General features: G+C 40.8%; 2 protein-coding genes across 2 annotated transcripts; one reads left to right on the top strand and one right to left on the bottom strand.

Annotated features, from left to right (window-relative positions):
• Positions 1 to 97: 97 nt before the first annotated feature.
• Positions 98 to 4,884, top strand: psma6a (proteasome 20S subunit alpha 6a). Its single transcript, XM_084382085.1, has 7 exons — positions 98 to 284; positions 950 to 1,044; positions 1,172 to 1,253; positions 1,787 to 1,942; positions 2,391 to 2,569; positions 3,422 to 3,516; positions 3,962 to 4,884. Exons 1-7 carry the CDS (start codon positions 209 to 211, stop codon positions 4,017 to 4,019), a joined length of 741 nt encoding a protein of 246 aa, XP_084238211.1. The 5' UTR covers positions 98 to 208; the 3' UTR covers positions 4,020 to 4,884.
• Positions 4,885 to 6,439: 1,555 nt separating this feature from the next.
• Positions 6,440 to 10,729, bottom strand: nfkbiab (nuclear factor of kappa light polypeptide gene enhancer in B-cells inhibitor, alpha b). Its single transcript, XM_084381701.1, has 6 exons — positions 10,392 to 10,729; positions 8,998 to 9,103; positions 8,591 to 8,801; positions 7,701 to 7,789; positions 7,295 to 7,555; positions 6,440 to 7,197 (listed from the first exon to the last, which is right to left on the bottom strand). Exons 1-6 carry the CDS (start codon positions 10,637 to 10,639, stop codon positions 7,162 to 7,164), a joined length of 951 nt encoding a protein of 316 aa, XP_084237827.1. The 5' UTR covers positions 10,640 to 10,729; the 3' UTR covers positions 6,440 to 7,161.
• Positions 10,730 to 20,496: the final 9,767 nt, after the last annotated feature.

Genomic DNA, 20,496 nt, shown 5'->3' with positions numbered 1-20,496 from the left:
TAATAACAATCATAAACAAACTGCAAAGGAGCAGAAGGTTGTGTTCAGTGTTGACGTCCGTAAACTACAAAGCTGACCCGGAAGTGAAAGCCTTCAAACGGCCCAATCATATCCGGTAGTAGATGTTAGGCATGTTTTGGCTGTTTCCTCTCAGTTTAGTTTCAATTTCAGTCTAAACCAGTGTTTATCTCATTTATTTCCTGCTGTCATGTCTCGGGGGTCAAGCGCAGGGTTTGACCGCCATATCACCATCTTTTCTCCGGAGGGAAGACTCTACCAAGTCGGTAAGAAGTGAAAGAAAGGAACAAAACTCAACCTGCTCTGTCATCACTACTAGCTAACAGGCTAACATTAGCTAGCAGCCTTTGTACAGCCCATTCATAGTTCAGTGTTATTAAAGAAAAACTACTCAAGTAAATCGTGCTACTGTCAGTATGTAGCTTATTTAATATATGATTAACCTTGAATTGAATGTAGTAAAGTAATAAATAACTATATTAACCAGGTACGTGTTGTCCCATTAGCTTCAGCTAACCTAGCTAGGTTAATTTAGCTGTGGTGTGCTAACATGAATAAATAATTAAATTAGACAAATATTATTATTGGTATTTATTTTACCTTTTTATTCAGCTACTATAGAAGGCAATTATTTAGCACTCTTTACTATTTACCCCAACCCCAGTTTCCACCAGTCATTCTCTTGAACGAGTCGTTATAGCTGAGCTGCTTTAGTTGTTAGCCTCAGACCTCGGACAAACCTTATCGAAACATCCTGGGAAATGAATGTGGCAAAAGTATATATGGTGTTATACTTAGATATATCGTGTGAATGTTAAATAACATGCAAAACAACCAGTTAGTTTGATTACTGCTTTTTCTTACATTGATGAAAAGTTTGAAGTGCACACTTGTAACTCATGAGTTTATTTTTCCCTTCGTCTGTCTTCAGAGTATGCTTTCAAAGCCATCAACCAGGGGGGACTGACCTCTGTAGCAGTCAGAGGGAAGGATTGTGTTGTGGTTGTCACACAAAAGAAAGTCCCAGTCAGTATACACAAAAACATGATAAACACTCAGTAGTTTGTGTTTCTGTGTCTTCACCAAGCACAGATGATTATGGTTGGAGTACATGTGTGGTGTACATTACTCTTTTGTCTTCCATTTTTCTCAGGACAAGTTGCTGGATGCCGCAACAGTCACACATCTGTTCAAAATTACAGAGAACATTGGCTGCGTTTTGACTGGCATGACTGGTAAGCAATGTCTCGTCCAACTAATGTCCAATACCCACAACTTTTATTTAAAGTGTCTGTCAAGACCAACTGTAACGAGCTCCTGCAGACTGTTTGTTACCTTATTGTCATGTCACTCATGTTGTTATTTTGAGCTAGAAATGCATCAGTCAACAAAGTTTTCAGACATTATTCCGAACTGGAGAAAGATCAAGAGAGTGCAATTTTAGTCAAGGGGCCATCTCTTGTTACAGCTGAACATTGCATAATAATTGTCAGCAAAACTACCTATCCTGTTTTAAAAAGTGGTAAGACGTGACACATTATAGTTGCAAATGCATTGTAGCCAGCTAAATGAAAAACTATTCCTCTATCCTGTATCTCAATAAGCTGAATTATCAGCACTAGTACTGTCGCATCATAGATCCTTTTAGTTGAAGTTTCTTTTTGTTTAAAAAGCTGAAGCAACTTGCTTGTTCATCATTCACTCCTGTATGTCTTTTATTAAATTCATTCGAGTGAAATACTTATTTTGTGCTTCATCTTCCCTCCAGCTGACAGCAGGTCTCAGGTGCAGAGGGCACGGTATGAAGCAGCTAACTGGATGTACAAGTATGGCTATGAGATCCCTGTGGACATGCTGTGCAAGCGCATGGCTGACATCTCCCAAGTGTACACGCAGAATGCTGAGATGAGGCCGCTAGGCTGCTGTGAGTATTGTGTATTTGTGTTTGAGCACAACAGCAACGTGAGCTTATGGTTGTTTGTGTTATACCGGATTTTAACCGAAAGCAACCTGTTAAAATGTTTAAAAATTTCCAAAATAATACTTTCCTCCATGACCGGAGCTGGTGAATGCTTATATCTCAGCAATATTAAGAGTGTTATTAGTATGGAAAGTATGTGGGAGTTTCTCTGGGTTTTCAACACAGCTTGATTTTGAATATCAGAACAAAATATCTACATTCTGAATCTCCAATTCACATATCTTTGAAAACAAATGTTGGTCATCCCCCCCCTTTTTTTAAACAAAGTAAGATGTATTTTTAAAGTTCTGTTAAGAGCATCGTCAAGACGTTTAAATAGAAGAAAATGCCTCTTTTTCTTTGATTCTCATGTCCTGTCTTCATTCCCCTCTACCCTGCATCCTTCCTCCAGGTATGATTGTGGTCGGGCTGGATGAAGAGTTGGGTCCGCAGCTGTTTAAGTGTGATCCGGCGGGCTACTACTGTGGCTTTAAAGCCACAGCAGCTGGAGTCAAACAGACTGAGGCCACCAGCTTCCTGGAGAAAAAAGTCAAGAAGAAACTGGATTGGACCTATGAGCAGACTATAGAGGTAGGGTACACATATACACACATACAGTACACACATATCCTTATAAGATATACACAAAGAATGAGGGTAATCATATCCCATGCTTGTTATAGAACTGTTGTATAATCAGATTCATATTGCCACATTGGAATTTTGTCCTAAAGCAACCCTGCTGATTAAGATTGTGGGTGTCGGTCAACTCAGTTATATTACATTATATTACATGGCAGGGTTGCCACTTATACAGTTTCTGGAATGTCATGAAATGTCTCAGGCAGGGAAAGTTGTGGAGTTTTCTTTGGATGTCTGAAATATTCAGGGAGTTCACACCAGTTGAGTCACTTTACTAGCTGCATTACTCTCTTTTTGAAAACGAGTGAAAACCCAACTGTTTCAGCCATCTTAGGAATGAATTTGTAAAGTATTGATGTAGGTATACAAATCAGGGACAGTAAGAAGTGTATACGATATATCTTATATAAACTGATCTGCTATTTCGTTTTTTAAAATATAGGTATAGGTATTGATGTTGGTAGACAAAGAGAGCAGGTGAACAAACATGTGCCATGCCTGTATTTATTTTTTAAGAAGAATTAATTGTATTGCTGTCAAATGTGCACATGCGATAGCAGGCACACACACACACAATCCACACTGATATGCCGCGCACTGGTGTAAGCATAGACTTTCATTCACTCATTTATTCCTCCATTAACAAACACTAGTATTACTCATTGTTTTCCATCCTTCTAAATGATTTGACGCTGTGAGCTTCTTGCTGTTTTTAAATGCATCTACCACTCAGACGGGATTTTAAACGTTCTTCACTTCCTGTCATGTTTCTCAACAACTGTCCCTCTCTTCTCAAAACAGACGGCCATCTCATGTCTGTCAACCGTTCTGTCCATCGACTTTAAGCCCTCAGAGCTGGAGGTTGGAGTTATCACTACACAGGAATCTAAATTCAAGTGAGTATTTTCCTGAGACAAAGAGAGAAAATATACTGATAGCCAGGAATTAAGAATATAATCCTGGCCACATGTAAATGGTTTTCACAGTCCAGGTGCTGCTATAAATGGGCTCTGCAGAATAAAAGTGAAGCGGGTTATTACTGAAAGAAATTTCCTGGATACATTTTACAAAGAAACAAAAAGAAAAAAATCCTCCAACAAATCATGCAGCTCAGAGCAAATACCATTGCTCCTGCCTTTAAAGCCTTGCAGAACTATTTTTTGAAAATTGATCAAAACAAGCACGTTTTGTAATGGAAATTCCCAAACTAAAGCCAGAAATTAGATCAAAGGAAGGGCTTACAAGTTTAAATGTGTTCTCAACATGTCCATCTGTGTGTGATGCCTACAAAATCCAGCACAACAAAAATTACGACCGTTAACTTGTGTGTTTTTGTTCCAGGATCCTGTCCGAGACTGAGATTGATGTTCACTTGGTGGCTTTGTCTGAGAGGGAGTGAGGAAAGTTGGCAGCCATTTTGCTGCGACAACAGAAAATCGTGTTTCCTCCACACAAAGGCCTTGTCCAGAAGTAATGTAAAGGAGGAGTTGGTATCATCTTGTTCAGAAGAGTGAGCTCGAGATTAACTAAAAACTGAACAATAAAGAACAATTTGGTCATTTTTATCAGGTGGGTGGAATACATTACCCATCTGCACCGGCACTTACCCCTCCTTCATCCTCTGTGGTCACACCCGGGACCTCACTGGACACCATGTTCTCACATATTGACCCCTCCCTTCATTTTCCTTCTCACCTCACTGAGACATCCTCACCGCAGGCATCTGCCAGATGACACACAGCTTGGAAAGACCCTGGACATTCATACATGTCAACGTGAGTCGTTGGTCGCGGATGGTGTCAGCCATTGGCCACTGTTTCCTCTCTGGATAGAGCTTAGCCCAAATGACTTCAGTTGATGAGTGTGACATGAGCAGATTGGAGGACAGGGGTGTGGTACCACTACAACTACAGCACAATACCTCTTACTTTGTATGGACTTGGTGGTCCTGCAGCTTCTTGAGTCACTGTGTTCAATCAGTGCTTCAAATCTTTACTCAGGGCTGCCACAACGTGTATCTCTCTCATTTTATTCATCTGCTTTAAAGTCTCCTCCGATGTTTATGCTCTAATGTACTTTGTGATAAAAACCCAGGGAACAGCTGTGGGAATTGTCCCACTGCGACAGTCATCGTCACACCCCTGCTGAGGTCCGCTCAGGTCAACGAGTCTCTAATTATTTCATCCTCTCCCTTGTGTTTTGATCCTCCTCCTCTCTGCTGTACATTACTGCTCTTCTATTAAACACAATGTTTTTATCGATTACTTGCGTTCCCTTGTGTCCTTTTCTTTGTAGAATTTAACCTTGTGATGCTCAATCAATTTATATTTGTGCTGTTCTGGAAGGACACAAATATAACCAGGTCCAACCTGAATACTGAGCTTTTGGGGGAGGTGGGTGAAGTGAATCATGTGGAAAAACATCACTTAAAAAGCTGCACTGCTGGTATCATATTTTGATGTAAAACAGACTTTTAATGTCCCACTTTTGTTGTACAAAGATTGCACATATTCATCGGTTTTTGTTTTTGTCAGCTGCTTTTACTCTAAATTGTCAACCATGAGCAGCTTTCCAATGCAAAGCGTGGCAATCCGTTTAATTGGGAAGGAAAATGCATGGCTTCTACACAAGAATTTAGGCCCTGATTCATGAGGGTCTTGCAAATAATTAAAATATGTTAGTATTTTGTCATACAGTCCACCATATTACAGATGCTATTGTTTTATTATAGCATTAATGGACAAATTCAGCCAAGGCTGGAAATCCAGTCATTAATCACTAACCCCCCTGCAGATGACAAGTTTGGCGAAGTCCACAAAACATTTTTGGAGCTTCACAGCAAAACAACATTGCAGCATTCTCCTAAAAAACTGAAGTAGCTGGGGACTTGTTTTAAAATGTGAAAAAAGGCTTAAATCTTCACTGTAGCTGCTAAGCTACAAGCGTTAGCACACACCTCTTCTGAGGTGGGTGCACGAGCTTGACCGCGTATCAAGGGTGTAAGAAACGTCTCTTCTAACAGTTTGGGATTCCAGAGACTTGGATTAGATTGGAGTCCCCATCTACTTCAGTTTTTTAGGAGAATGCTGCAATGTTGTTTTGCTGTGAAGCACCAGAAATGTTTTCTGAACGACAACATTTCACCTGTCATCACTGACATTGGTAGTGAGTAGATAATGACAGAATTTTCATTTTTGGGTGAACTTATCCTTTAAGTATAATGTCTATTACAACTTAAATGTGAAGAGCACATCTATACGACAATCATACAATTGCATAACTCTATTTAACATTGACTTTTGACGTTTACTGAGTTTTCAGTAAAACTCCCTTCCTCCCTGTTGCTCTGAACTCGACTGAAGCATCCTGTTATTCAGCGGAGATTCCCTTCTTTGGAGGAATAAGAAGCAGGAATGTTGCGAACAGCTGAGTGTTGTTCCTGGGAATTTCCTGTCCCTTCCCCCTTGGCTCCACCCTCCCAAAAACTTCCTGATTTAGAGGACCGAGCAATCAGCCTCATTACACACACACAATGTCCCTCGGCCTCTTATCTCTTTCTACGCAAACACTGGGAGGAATTCAACTTGCCGTCAGTTCCTCTTTCAGTGGAAACGAGTTGTTGGGTTATCAGCGCTTCCCTGAATGACATGCATTACATGAAAATAAAGAGCCGCTCTGAACTTAGTCAGCTGTCACGCTTGGATGGAGGTATTTCTACAAGCACAGACGCACTGACGGCAGCATGAAGGCACATGGTTGAGGTTATTTCCCCTGTAATTACCAGCCTTGTAATATTGTCATGCGCTGTCGATTATATGCTGGAGTCTGTATGATCTTTATTGTGATACTACCAGAATTATGACATCTAATGTACACGTGTGAAAGCATTCTCGTCCAAACTTAGTGCCTTGGTCGGCATCCAGCTGCAATTTTCCAATCACATGCCGTCTGTTTCCCCTTTACACTCCCCAATCCACAAATATACTCACACAGGTGTTTACTGTTAAATATGAGTGTTTTTAATTTAACTGGAGTGTGCTGGACTGTTTGCTGCCTGACATATACAACCTGCTCAACTGTACACATTCACAGCTTCCATAAAAAATACATCTTGTATACACAGCATTTACAATATCATACAACAGAGCTGTTGCAGGTACGTCTGTGTGGATGGATGTTTTTTGTGACAAATGATTCGCAGGGTCCACAAAATACAAGCAATCCTCTTTATCATAAAGCGATCCCATCATAATGTGTCATGTGTTCACATGTCGGCGTGCGTTTGCTCTCCTGCAGCCTGGAGCGGACTCATCGGTTTACTCGACCATCAGTCTCCGTTTGGTTCTCCACTGCAGCTGCCTGTCCATCCGATTTGTCAGCGGTCACGCCCGCGGCGTGTCACCCGCTCTATCGGGCTCATGTGACGTTTTTGCAGGAAGCAGTAGACATGCCGAGCCATTTCTTTTGTCCTTTACAGTCATCACCGCAGCCTCTGTAACTTCCCCCCTCTCTCTCTCTCTCTCTCTCTCTATCGTTTCCTGCTAATGTCCATTCCACTGGATATCGTCATAACCCACCTAGAAACACACAGAGGACAGAAAAAAAGGTTACACCCTGGCCAGAAAAGCAACTTTTAACGTTAGAGTGGAATCTCCGCGTTTTCAACACACACACCTCCTCATCAGACTCCTCCTCCTCCTCTTCCTCGCTGTCGTCCGATTCGCTGTCAGGAAGCTCCCTCAGGTCCGGTTTGGTCAGCGAGTACAGCTCTTTCCTGATGTCGTCATTGTCGCGGCCGTAGGTGAGGTGGAAGGGAGTGTGGCCTCCAGAGGTCAGGAGGTTGGGGTCTGCGCCTTTCTTCAGCAGCAGTTTGACCAGTGAGAAATTCTGCTGGTCCACGGCCAGGTGAAGTGCACCGCGACCATTACGCTGTTCCTGTAGGGAAGGAAGAGAACACGATTTTATTAGCACAGGGTGTAAATACAAAATAAAAGGGCTCAAGAGGGATTTATTTTGAAATGTACATACATTTTGTGTAATTAGAGTGTGTATTCTCATTTGGTGTGTGTGTGTTGTTTACCTTTGCATTAACGTCAGCTCCTAGATCCACCATGTTCTCCACCAGTGACAGGAAACCCTGAACTGAGGCCAGGTGGAGGCAGTTCTGACCTGTAAAAACATCAGAGAAAGGGCTTAACAGCTGACACCAGACCACCTACTTCAAACCTGCTGTTGTCAAAGAAAAGCCCACGATCAAACGTGGGTCTATCAGCTATATGTGGATTTATATTAATCTGCCACATTAACCCAGATTACTAAAGTCATTTTTATTTTATACAACAAATTAAGTTGGTTGGTCGGTTCCTCAAAGAAGTCTGCAAACCAGCCAACAATGGCATACTTGAGACTTCAAAATGTCTACGCACAAGTCTAAAACTGAAGTCCTGCACATTTAAATTTAGAGCCTTAGCGTCTAACATTATGTGCCATGTAATAGATGGGCTTTCAGCAGGATGTGATGGCTTGAATGGCTATGGCATTCCCCTTGCTTGCATAAATGTTTCCTTCCTCCTAACCATAGTGTTCAGGGATAATGGGCGGCAGAAATTTCTCTTCTCGTGCCCACCACTCCTTCTTTTAAATAGTAGCGGAGACAGGCAGCAGACTGGTCAGTGTCTCATCTGTTTCCATGCACCAAGGGTGGGCCACCACATAATGGAAATCACCACTACTACGGAATATATTATTATGATGTACAAACATTGAAAGTTAGACCTGCCCCTGCTAAATTCAAGCATATTTATTCCTGAACATGTAAACAACTTTAGTTTTACTGTTGACAACTGAAGCCTTTATCAGAAATGTTTTCTTTGTGAAAACTTCAGGGTGTCCAAAGGGGAACAGAACAGGAACAACTTCAAAACCACATCAGCTCAGGAGAGAAACACTGTTCTTGTCCCGCAATCTCACCATGATAGTTGCAGGCAGCCATCACTGTGTGTAGATGCTCCGGCTGACAGTTCTGTGTGATGACGCTGAAGCATGGCAGGTTACCATGGCGACAGGCGATGTGAAGAGGCGTGTCCCCGCTGTCGTCCACCAGCGTCGGGTCGCAGCCGGATACCAGGAGGCGCTGACACACGTCTGCTTGGTTTGTTATTACTGCTAAGTGGAGAGGAGTCTGGGACGGGAGGAATTGAGGAGAAGACAGGTGAGTTACTGAGTCAGCAGACATTTTGATAGTAAAGACACATTTTTATTATTGCTACATCCTGGTGGAAAGGAGAGTCTAGATAGAGTAAGTCAACTGAATTAAGTGGAGGTGATTAAAGGCAGAGGGGAGGATGAAGTGCTCCTCAGAGGCAGCTCTTTCATACCTGTCTCTGGTCATTCTGTGTGTTGAGGAAGTCTGTGTTCCTGGACAGGTCTATCATTGTTCTGATGTAGTCCTTGGCCTCGTGGATGATGGCCAGGTGGAGCAGCCTGTAGAGACAGAGAGAGGGCAGAAAACCTGTTACAGTGCACGTACACAACACAACCAAAGCTACAGGACAAAAGGAAGATTTTCCACAAGGAAGCAGTGACACAAAGTCACCTGACATTTAGTAGGCAAGAACGGCAAATACAGAACATATAGAAAGGCAAGTTTTACTGTGTGCTAAATCAGGTGCAGCCTTCAATTAATTTGTTATTATATAATTGCACAGAATGAGAAATCAGCCCTGAAAATGCTGAATACCCTATATCTGACTTCTACTGATGAAGCAGAAAACATGAAAATGACCTCTCAATGCAGCTTCTCATATTGAATAATGATTTTCTTTTAAATCAATTTGTAAAAGAGCAGTCAATTCTCCACTTGGTGTAAAGGGGATGATTTCCTAAGAATGCCACTACAATAAATCCATGTAAATAAACAAAGTTAACTCCTCTGGAAGCTGCTGCTGACCCCGGTGCTCCCTGCCCCCACACTGAGAGACAGCCCTCTGCTGTGTGTCCTCTGCTTAAATCACTGAAACGTGGTTTTATGCTTCGCTGATTAATACGAGGCAGCTGCGGTCTTCCGGACCATATCAATGAACTCACGTTGTTCATGTAGGCGCTGTATGAGACCATGAGGCCACTGCAGAGCTCCGTGCCGAGTTAGAACTACATTTCCCGGTGGAAGAATTGCATTATAACAAGAATAACACTTGGAGTCATTCATAATGTTATTCCCCCTGGTTTTATAATAGTAACAACAAACCGCAGACACGTACTGCAGCGCAGGGTTTCGGCCTCAGCCTCCACAGACGTGCGTTTGTGTTGCTTAAGGTACTTTTTTCTACTTTTTTTCCCTCCTTCTCGCTGCACGGGAGCGCGCTTCGGTCGGATTCCTTGGCGGCGCGCCCGGGACTTTCCCAGTCTGACCCGCGGCCATAGTAGATTCCCTGCTGATAATAGCCTTTTGTTTACGTCCAACACAGCCGTGTCTGGCCGCAGCCAGCCCCATTATCAAAACCGGACACCCGTTCTGTGTTTTAACACCGCAGCAGCGTACTTTTATAAGCCCTAACGCTTAGGAGTTAAGCCCCAGTGTGGACTTGGTTAGGCCCGGGCCTGTAAATTGTAATGACAAGCTAGAGGAAGACATTCCCCACAGGAAAGGATCAAATTACCTCCAAGAGCCAAGCTGGGCCTACTCAGGCGACACTACAAGCCGAGCTGTACCTGCGAAGTTTATAAATACCCCCGTGCTAAACACTGTAGCGTTATTCCTGGGCTGACTTACGTGTCTCCGTCCTCCGTGATCTGTGTTTTCCATTCGTGCAGCTCTCCGCTCACCGCCGGAGCCTGGTTGTGCTGCGGCGGCTCACATTCCAGCTGGAGCCGACGGATCTCGGCCGCCACAGCCTGGTACTCCTCCTCTTTCAGCGAGTCCAAGCCGCTGTCCAGCCGCTCGTCTGTCGACTGCTTCCCTTCTTTAGACTCTCGGCTATAATCCATTTGGTTTAATATACTGGTCCGGTGGAGGTCCATGTTGGTTTGTTGTTCGAGACGAGGTGCGTGCGGATGTCTTCTGACGGAGCCGAGCAGCAGTCTGTAAATGCCCTCTGTGTGGCGGCTCTGCGGGGCGGGGCTAACAACTAGGTGGGGGATTTCCACAAAACTGTCACTTAGAATAACACAGCATACAGATTGCTGGCTCCAGGAGGGGATTTCTATTGAGACACATAAATACACTCTTCAGTTTGTCACCAACAGGGCAAAGTACTTTTGCAGGCTACGTTTTTGCTGCATTTAAAATGACACATTTCTGCAGTATGTCAGGCTTCGTGTAAGAGTTTAGACTTTTCAAATACAACAAATGTGCATTTCTCTCCAATCTACACCTCAAATCACTAGCTATGTTGAAAATATTCTTCTCAGCTATTATGCAAGCTATGTTGTATTTTACACAACTTGGAGTATTTAATAAAATCCACCTTAAAGCTTCACCAGTGCTTCAGTCAATCAAATGTTAATTCCACAATAAGGGGAAATACTAAAGTCCAGGAAATCAGAATAATTTGAAGCATGAGCCTCTTTATTTTCAATGTGTCCCGCTGGCTGCACATGAGTTTCTGTTCTGGCATGAGTAAGGGATGCATGCATGGAAAGTCCTCAAACTGCACCTTTCGTTAGCATTATGTCCCTGCTGAATCACTTGAACGAAAAGGGAATGTTGCTCAGCCGCCCCTCTGTGTTTTGAGTGGGTTTGAAGACCTGCGGGAGGGGGGCTGCAGCGTGCACAGGAGTTTCCTCCAAAACTCAAAGTGTGCAATGTGATCTCGGTTTGTTCACCGCGCCGTGCATATAATATGATGAACGCAAGAACAGAAAGACGGGTCTGAGTTTTCCTCACATGCTGCAGAGCTTAAACCCCATGGTCAACACTATGTTTGCTTTTAAAGATCTAATTCACTTTGACAGCTTTGATTCTTTACGTCAGGGGAACTCCTTAGATACAACTGTAATAGATTATATGTGCTGTATGTTTGTGCCTGTTGTGACAGTTCACATACATAGATTTTAGATTTTGTGTAAAATTAAAAAAAAGGATTAATACCTTGCAAGCATAGAGGTCAGAGGTTACACGCATTTACTAACTGTGCTCAACATCCTGCCAACTATTTCTGAAAATAGTAAATGATGCCACTGCAAATTTTTCCCTTAGAAGAGGATTAAACTCCCACTGATTGAGTCGCCGTGCCTTTAATAACCCAGTATCAAGTCACTCATTCAGTTCCTTTTGCAGATAAAATGGAAGGACTCCAAGTTCCCGACCAGGCTGCAGGACTTCACGAGCCTGTGACCTATCCCTTTAAAAACAAACAACAAGTTGAACGTGAAGTTCTGTAGGCCCGAGGGAAACTCCAGGCGTGTTTTTTACCTCCCATTGTTCAGTCCGTGTGACCAGTTAGACTGGGAGGCTCAGCACATTTTTACTGTCACGTTAGCAACTGTTGAGCAACATATTAGGACTCTGGTCAGGAAAATGCATGCAAACCCGCAGTGTTGCAACTAGAAAATATCATGCATCATGAACTAGATTCAGATATCTACCATGTTACACAATGTTGAATTGAGAAAAATTCAAGGTGAAACAACTGCATTTTTCTGCTTCTGCGTCCCAGTTTTTGGAGCAAGAATTATAAAACTATACAAGCCCCATTTCATTCTCAATACATACTGTGTGTCTAGCCTGCTGATCATAATCAGCTCTGAATGTACAGTGAAAACAAGACCTCTGTTTGAACCAGAATGAGGCAGATGAATGGAGGGAAGGAATGCACAAAGCAGGCTGGAGGAGGAAGGAGAAACAAAGCAGTTACACACATTTGCACAAAGCTTTATTAATTTAGACAGATTCAACTCTACGTTTGTGAATTAAAAGTCAGTCAGTGTATTTTTACATTTTGACCTTCTTTAGAGTTTCTTTTTATGTTATGTCTTCTTTTCTGGGTAGTGGACAATACTTCCTGACGAGTAAGCCAACCAATCTAAAGTATGACGTGTAAGTGCAGAAGTCGATCAACAGTGTCGGACATTGGCAGGAAACCCTCGGCATCTTCTTCTGTTCAAACGTGTGTAAATGATGCCGATATGATTGGAGCTGGTGGAACTGAATCATTTTGACCGGAAACCAGTCAGATGAAACCAGCACCAGAAACTCGGCATCATTACAGTAACTGACACTAAAGTCTGGAACAAGTGATGCTTAACAGTACAGAAACAAAGTCAAACACACTGAATACAAATCTAAATCTTTTACCAGCAGCCTCAGACATAGAAGGAAGTAACTACATTTGCATAAGAAGTGGTTGTCCTGGATTTTGTTTGTGTAATCAGTGTTTTTCTGGGGTGTCTCCAGCTGGTTTTTCTGGGCTTTTCACTATGTCACCAGTCATCAGCACTTGGCCAGATCACCTATTAATGGTTGGAGTGTGATCTAACTGGAAAACATGGGGAATAGAAACTGAGGCGGTGTTATCAGATCTCTGATAAGCTCTTTCTTTATGATAGTTCTGTCATTGGGGTTTTGGAGAGGAAGGATTTAGCTGAAAGCCAATTAGTTTATTGCATTATTACTGTTAATGTATTCTATTTGTACATTTACATTTGATTTTATTGTATGTGATGAACAGCATGTGTGGTTGTGCGTGTGTGTGTACTTTCTGTGATGTCTATTATGTATGAGTTCAATTTTTGATGCTTTTTAAAATGTGATTTCTTTATGTTATTTTAGCTTTTACTGGAACAAAGCACATAATAGGAAGTGAGTCGAATGAAAGCCGGATATTTTTCTTGGCATCCCAAGTGTTTCTCTTGGTAACAGTAATAATAATGAAAACACACTGATCACACACAGAGAACACATGAAAGAGATGCATAGGATAATAAACACTGGGCATAATGGGCTTACACTGCCGGTGCTTAGAAACCACCTAGAATCCAATTGACAATTATGTCAGTTCATCCAGCTCACAATACTGTGCAGCATGTGTGAGTACAGTTGAGACTGAAATAGTTTCACTTTGTATAAGAAATAATTTAAAAAAATATCCTGAAGAGCTTTTACCAACTGAAAACAAAATCAGATTTAAAACCACATGTCATTTTTTTAGTTCAAAAATGTCACAAACCATATTAAATGTTAAAAAATGTTTTTAATTTTGTAAAGAATCTTCAGAGAAATGCTGAATTAAAATCTGTTTTCAGGATTTTAAGATGAAGGCCTTTTGAAGCTTCACTGATTTCTATTGACTAGTCATTGTTACATAAAGGCATGTACAGTGTGTGTCAGTGGGAACCCCTGAGCATTCTGGACATGAGCTGACATGTACAGCACATAATGACTCATCATGAATCACTCGATCAGCCACACACAGTGAAATGTATTAAGGTAAAGGTTCAACGTGAAAAATGACTCACAAATCAACACCAAAAACCAAAAGCATGACAAATACATAAAACATCCCATGAATTCTCACACACTGCAGGGTTTCACTGTGGTAACCTGTTCCTTTACCTGCTTCTCTTTTTACTCCATTTCCTGCTTCCTGTATCAGACAGCAGACTGACTTCTGGTCTGGAAGACTTTCCTCTGTGTTTACAGAGGGACTTTACACTCATGTGGTGTAATATTGCTGTGGTTTTAGTCAACTCCCTCCATATGGATCTCTATTTCAAACAGAACGCATTCAAAATGGCTTTACTATTAAAAGCTGAAGTGAATGTGTCCTGGGCCACGTTGAAGGACTGCCGACTTAAATGGCAGCTCATTTCAGTGCAAAAAGCACCGTATTAAAGGATAAATTCATGAAATGAAAATTCAGTTTAATCTCTCAATCTAAAGAAAAAATTCACTGTACTCATCTGTATGATGATGGAAAGCTGGGTGAAATGTCATAGTCCACAAGACATTTCTGGAGCTTCACAGCAAATCAGTGATGCAGCATTCTCTTAAACAACTGGGGAAACTGGGGACTTGTCTTAAAATGTAAAAAAACAACTAAAAAAAAAATGTAATTGCTCCGGAAGCCCCACGATCCCAAATTTCATCAAAAAGGTGTAAATAACATGTTTTATCCATGTTTTAACATATCCATTTGGGATCTCTTGGCTTCCGGAGACTTGGATTAGGCTGGACAAGCTGTTTTGACATTTTAAAACAAGTCCCCATCCCCCATCAGTTGTTCAGGAGAATACTGCAGGACTGTTTTACTAAGAAGGTCCAGAAAAACTTCATGGACTAAGAAACTATTATACTACAATAACAAGCAAAATGGAATCTGGTGGATAGTTACAAATGAAACACTGGTACAAAGGAAACTGGATGGTTCAAACTGGGCGAGTTATGAGGAGATATCTGAAAAGATGAAAAATAATTGATGTATGCGTTTGTTTTAGAGCAGGGAAGTGAGAGCCGATCACAAGTGGTCACTCAAGAAGCGACTAATGCCAGGTCTGAACAGGGCCATGAAGAGTATCTACAAGCAAAATGCACATTAAAGTAAATGAAAGACAAACGATCTTAAAGACACATAGGAATGTGTCTTTAAGATCACATTAAAAGATTTGAAACATATTTTAAGATTAGTGATTTGGTTGGTATAATCAGTTCTGGAATGTAGCCACTACGTTTACTCCAGAACTGTTGGTTCTTTAAACTTAACAACACTTCAGATGGAAATATCGCACTTTTTACTCCACTACAATTAGTGACAGTGATAGGTACTTGTTACTTTGCAGGTTTTACATACGAAACATATGATCTGTTTATAAAATGCTATGTTCAGATTAAACTACCCAACACATACTATATAAAGTAGTTAAATCAGCTTCTCCTCCACCAGCTACAATATGGAAATACTGCTAAAACAATAGCGGAAGAGAAAAACAATAAGGAAATATTATGACATGTAATAATTTATCACATGAGCACTTTGATACTATAACTTAATTTTGCTGTTTATAACTGTGTACTGTTGCATTTAACATATTCATGAGGCGTTTGTTCTACACATTACCACATCCAATATATCAAATATATCAATATATCAAAGATTATCTGCATTGAGTTGATCAACAATTAGTTCTAATATTATATGAAACATTTTTCCACTTTATGCAGAAGTGTTAGTGCCAATTGTTCAAACTGTTGCACCTTCACATTTGCAACCAACGCAATTATTTTTGTATTAACTTAATGGAGAGTAACAAATAGCACACCCGAAGAGACAGCTGGGGCTTCATTTTCATTACTTTGCAGTAGAGTTGTTAACTCATTTGTTGACGTTCCTTGTATTTTGCTGAGTCTGCTTAAATGAGCTGTGTGTGTGTGGGGGGGTATCCAGTCAGCAGTGCTGACTTCCCTTTTGTTAAAGCTGATTGTTTTCATTCTGTCTATGTTACAGTGCTTTGTTGAGAAAATGCTTCTAGAGAGATTGTGCAAACAGTGATCACCCTGCACATATTCACAACTCCAGCTTCCTGTTATCAAATGGTTCTTTCCTGAAGGCCAAGGACCAAAGAAAGTTGATCTCATCTGATCTGATTGACAGTGAGCTTCTCAGTGGGTGCAGACAACAAATCAGGCCACCCCGACTCATTGTAACAGTGTTTGTGGGAATAAGAAAACAGCAGCTAGAGAGGGAATACAGGAAGAATTAAGTCAAAGGAGCCAGCTTGTTTACTCTGCCAGCAGGGGGAGTGAGAGAGCTGCTGTCAGTCAGTCAGTCGGTCGGTCAGTCAGTGCTGCAGTGCATATCATCAGTGTCATTTAATAATAATAATAATAATAATAATAATCCTCTTTCTAGAGACCACCTACACTAAGGTCAAAGGTCAGTGTCTGCCAGTTTAACAAACAACATTATTTTCGAGCTTTCAGCTCTATCATCAGTTGTCTTCATCTGAGGATGGGGTTTGCTCAGTTTTCATGGAGACAGAACAGCTCACATGCAAGTTTAGGACTTCTTATCCATGTTTGTGTCCGAAAAGGTCAAATCCATCTGCTCATGATGCTCTTAGGAACATGTACCACTAGATGGCGCCAGATGACAACTTGATTGAGATATACCATCATACTGTCACCCAACAGAGCATATCCACTGGAAAGTTGAATCTCGGGAATTCTACCTCTTAGTATGTTCATGGTTGACATTTATTTGGTAACTTTAGTTATTTGTCACTTTACAGTTTGCACGCTGCATAAGAGCCAAAGTACTCACTATTAAATTATTTTATCATTAGTCGGTACAGGTATGGGTATCTTTATTGATAATCAGAATAAAAAACAAAACAAAGAAACAAACAATGATTTCGATAACCAGAAAAATGCTGAATATCCTCTCTGATAATCAGTCAGCCGATAATTGGTCGACCCATAGTATACAGTATATACATACATGTATTATTGCCTTATACTTGCACTTTTGGTGTTTAAGTATATGTATTGCCAGAAAAATATTTTTGATACTTAAGTAAATTTACTATCAGATATTTTAAGACTCATACTCAAGTACTATTTGTATTGGCAAAAATCTTTATTTATTTTTTCTGATAAGTATTACTTTAGGTACTTTTTACAACACTGGACCAATACAGACCCACCTAGACAGAGATAATATTGTTTTCTGTACAGCACAAAAAAAGACTGCATTAAAAATGCTTAAAGAACCATTTTATATAAGCCTTTTTGTAAGACTGTAATATAACTGATGACTAGGTTTCTGCATGTTAAATTGAGAGTATGATATTTTTAAGGGATGCGCTTTAAAGAGTACATTTGTACTGAAATCAAGTTCTGTACATTCTGAAGGATTCTGTATCTCCTCTTTTAGTGTCTGATCTTTATTTTATTCTTATTGAACTTTAACTTCTCTTATTAATTCATCTCATTGATGAATGCATTCTTAAATTAACCTACTTACAAAAATTTGACTAATAAACTATTACAGCGATTGCTTCATCTGGATTTGGTTTTCATAAAATCCCTGATTCAACCAACAGAGCTCAGACACTTCACAGTCTGATAATGTGTGTGCAAAATAGTGGTGACCTGTTTTAATGTGTCGTGGAGGTTTACGTTTGTCTTTTTTTAAATTTATTTATGGGCCACATGTTGATAATTGATGTAACTGTAATTGTAAAGACCTTCACATGGCTACATAGAAGCTACCTCTTCCCAATGTCATTAGCCTTAACGCGACTGCTGATTAACTTTTGAAATGTCTGATGGTGGTTGGTTTGGATGGTTTTCTCTTTTTTCTATCAGACATTTTTGCTCTACACACACACACACACACACACACACACACACACACACACACACACACACACACACACACGCAGATGCAGCTATGTACAAACACAGTTCCCACTCTACATGGAGTTTACATCTTAACTAGGACTGCAAACAGACAGACAGCCAGACAGACAGCTCAGCTGTATAATACTGCAGTACTTAAAGGCCTGTGACTGAGAAGCACAATCAATAGAGTCATTTTCAGCAGTCTGGAAGATTATCCACCTCACTGCCCACTGATGCGATGCAAACTAAACACACACACACACACACACACACACACACACACACACACACACACACACACACACACACACACACACACACACTTCATATCCTGCAGCCAACAGCCTCCTCAGACTGTCGGTGGATCCATATTTTCACAGGACATTGACTAACAAGATCTTTCCTGTTTTTAGTTGCCTGCTCTTCCCTGTCCTTCCTTTTTCATGAGTATATGGTTTCATTATTTTAACCTCATGGTAGAGCTTTTAAATTAACTATTGTCAAGAAATATTTTTAAGCAATATATTTTCTTTATAACATTGTTGTATGAATAACTTATTCTTATCTGTGACCATCTACAGGGCACATGGTGGGACAAGTATATTTACTGTAGTACATTGAAATAGGTTATTGCAGTGTAATATCCCTGTTTCACTTTAATAGAGCAGAGGAGAGATATTACAGTTTGCCTAACTTAATGTGGTGCCATATAATCATAATATGGATACACATCTGTTAGAAAGTATGAAAAAAGTACATAATGTAAAATAAATTCAAATTTAAAATGTGTAGGTCAAAATGATGAAAACACAAATGACAATTTTGAGATAAGTGGAAGAAAATTGAATTAGTTGCTCATTAATAAATAATGACTAATAATAAATTTAATTAACATTTTATGTCCTTTTAGACAGAAATAGACTTCCAGATATTCCATGAAGAGGTTGAAATGATTGCGATGAAACCAAATTAGGCTACAAAATCAGTGGCTTCAGTCACTCATGTTTACTGTGCCAGTCAGTCAGGTCAATGAAGGCTGAACCTGGGTCAAGGTTTCCTCTCTATGGGAGACATTAGCAGCTGACAATTACAGCGAAAAACAACCCAACTAAAGACCCAGCAAGCTTGGTGCTTAATTAGTTTTTAGTGCTGGACTCTCCACCACCCATCTCATTTCTATTCTCATTTCTATTCCCCAGGCGGCCCTTGTCAAGCCAGCAGTCCGACCCTCAAGCTCGTTCTCACGCTCATCCGCCTTGATTGATTTCCAGGGAGCGACGCCGGCTGGCCTGAGCCCACTGGCCGAGCTGTAGACCGCCTGGCCCGCGCAGAGGGGCCGGCCAGCCCGGAGGGAGAGGATGGATGGATGGATGAATCTCCCTCCGATCTCTTATCAGCCAGAGCAGCTTCTAGTGGGAGGACGGGTGTGAATAGTCCCTACACACACACACACACACACACACACACACACACACACACACACACACACACACACACACACACACACACACACACACACACACGATCACCATCTCCCCCTCTATTCTCCACTCTTTCACTGCTATTCTGTTCTACTCGGGAGATAAAGCCAAGCACACATGCTCGAGCACACACATGCAAACACATCCACACACGCACGCAGAGGGAACGCTGTGCCCGAGATGTTCCCACAAGCAGCAGAGACACAGATAATCAGACACTTCAGCGGGACAGAAACGGTCCATTAGTGCTCTTAAAAAGATATGATCTGTATCCGAGTCCCCATGGGTGTTGTTTCTAATTCCACTGACTCCAACACAACACTGCGATCAGGTTTTGTTCTTGAGAATATTTACATCTGCGTGTGACAGTTGAAGGCACATCAGCCTCTAGAAATAAGAGGAAAGGATCCGTGGCAGATGCTCATCAACATGGGAACCACAGCATGTTATTTCACACCGCAGCAAACAAAAAGGCAAGAAAATGACACTATTAAAATGCTTAAATTTAATGAGTAGAGCGATCCAATTAGTACAATTGTTATTATTATTATTATTTACACAGCTTTTTATTGATGATCTATTCACCACGTCATCAGTCACACAATGACAGTAGAACAATCATTGACCAAAAGCATTAAAAACAATGTCAAAGGTCACGTAAATATATACACTTGAATACAATATTGTCTTTATAGTTCATACAGCATATCATGAGGCACCAACTATTCATTGTTGGGATATTCACCTTTAAAGGCGTCTTAAAATCATTTGATAACAATACACTAAAACAAGATAAGTCTCATCGGTCCTACCAAATCTAGAGTCAACATTTAAAAGTGAGTCCACATCCAATATTAAAGGGGCACTCTGTAGTTTTGGGGAAGAAATTTTAATCAGAAGAGAAAAATCTTCATTGATTGTTTTTTTTATGCCAAAGAAAAAACTAAATAAAAACCTCGTTGTAAACTACATAGAGCCCATTTAAAGTTGTTCTTCTAATTGGAAAGTAGAAAGATATAATTTTGAAGGCATTTGGGGATTTAACTGACCAAATGTCG

The sequence above is a fragment of the Pagrus pagrus genome (genome assembly GCF_965226575.1).
Source record: "Pagrus pagrus genome assembly, chromosome: 18".
NCBI lineage: Eukaryota > Metazoa > Chordata > Actinopteri > Spariformes > Sparidae > Pagrus > Pagrus pagrus.
Note: the sequence above shows the minus strand (reverse complement) of the source record. Positions and strands in the feature narration are given on the sequence as shown.

Coding starts and splice junctions, on each gene's coding strand:
- psma6a (XM_084382085.1), top strand. CDS start 209: ATGTCTCGGGGGTCAAGCGCAGGGTTTGACCGCCATATCACCATCTTT. Junction 2,570..3,421: donor CCTATGAGCAGACTATAGAG/GTAGGGTACACA, acceptor TTCTCAAAACAG/ACGGCCATCTCATGTCTGTC. Junction 3,517..3,961: donor ACACAGGAATCTAAATTCAA/GTGAGTATTTTC, acceptor TTTTTGTTCCAG/GATCCTGTCCGAGACTGAGA.
- nfkbiab (XM_084381701.1), bottom strand. CDS start 10,639: ATGGACCTCCACCGGACCAGTATATTAAACCAAATGGATTATAGCCGA. Junction 7,556..7,700: donor GAGCTGACGTTAATGCAAAG/GTAAACAACACA, acceptor CCTTCCCTACAG/GAACAGCGTAATGGTCGCGG. Junction 7,198..7,294: donor AGGAGGAGTCTGATGAGGAG/GTGTGTGTGTTG, acceptor GTGTGTTTCTAG/GTGGGTTATGACGATATCCA.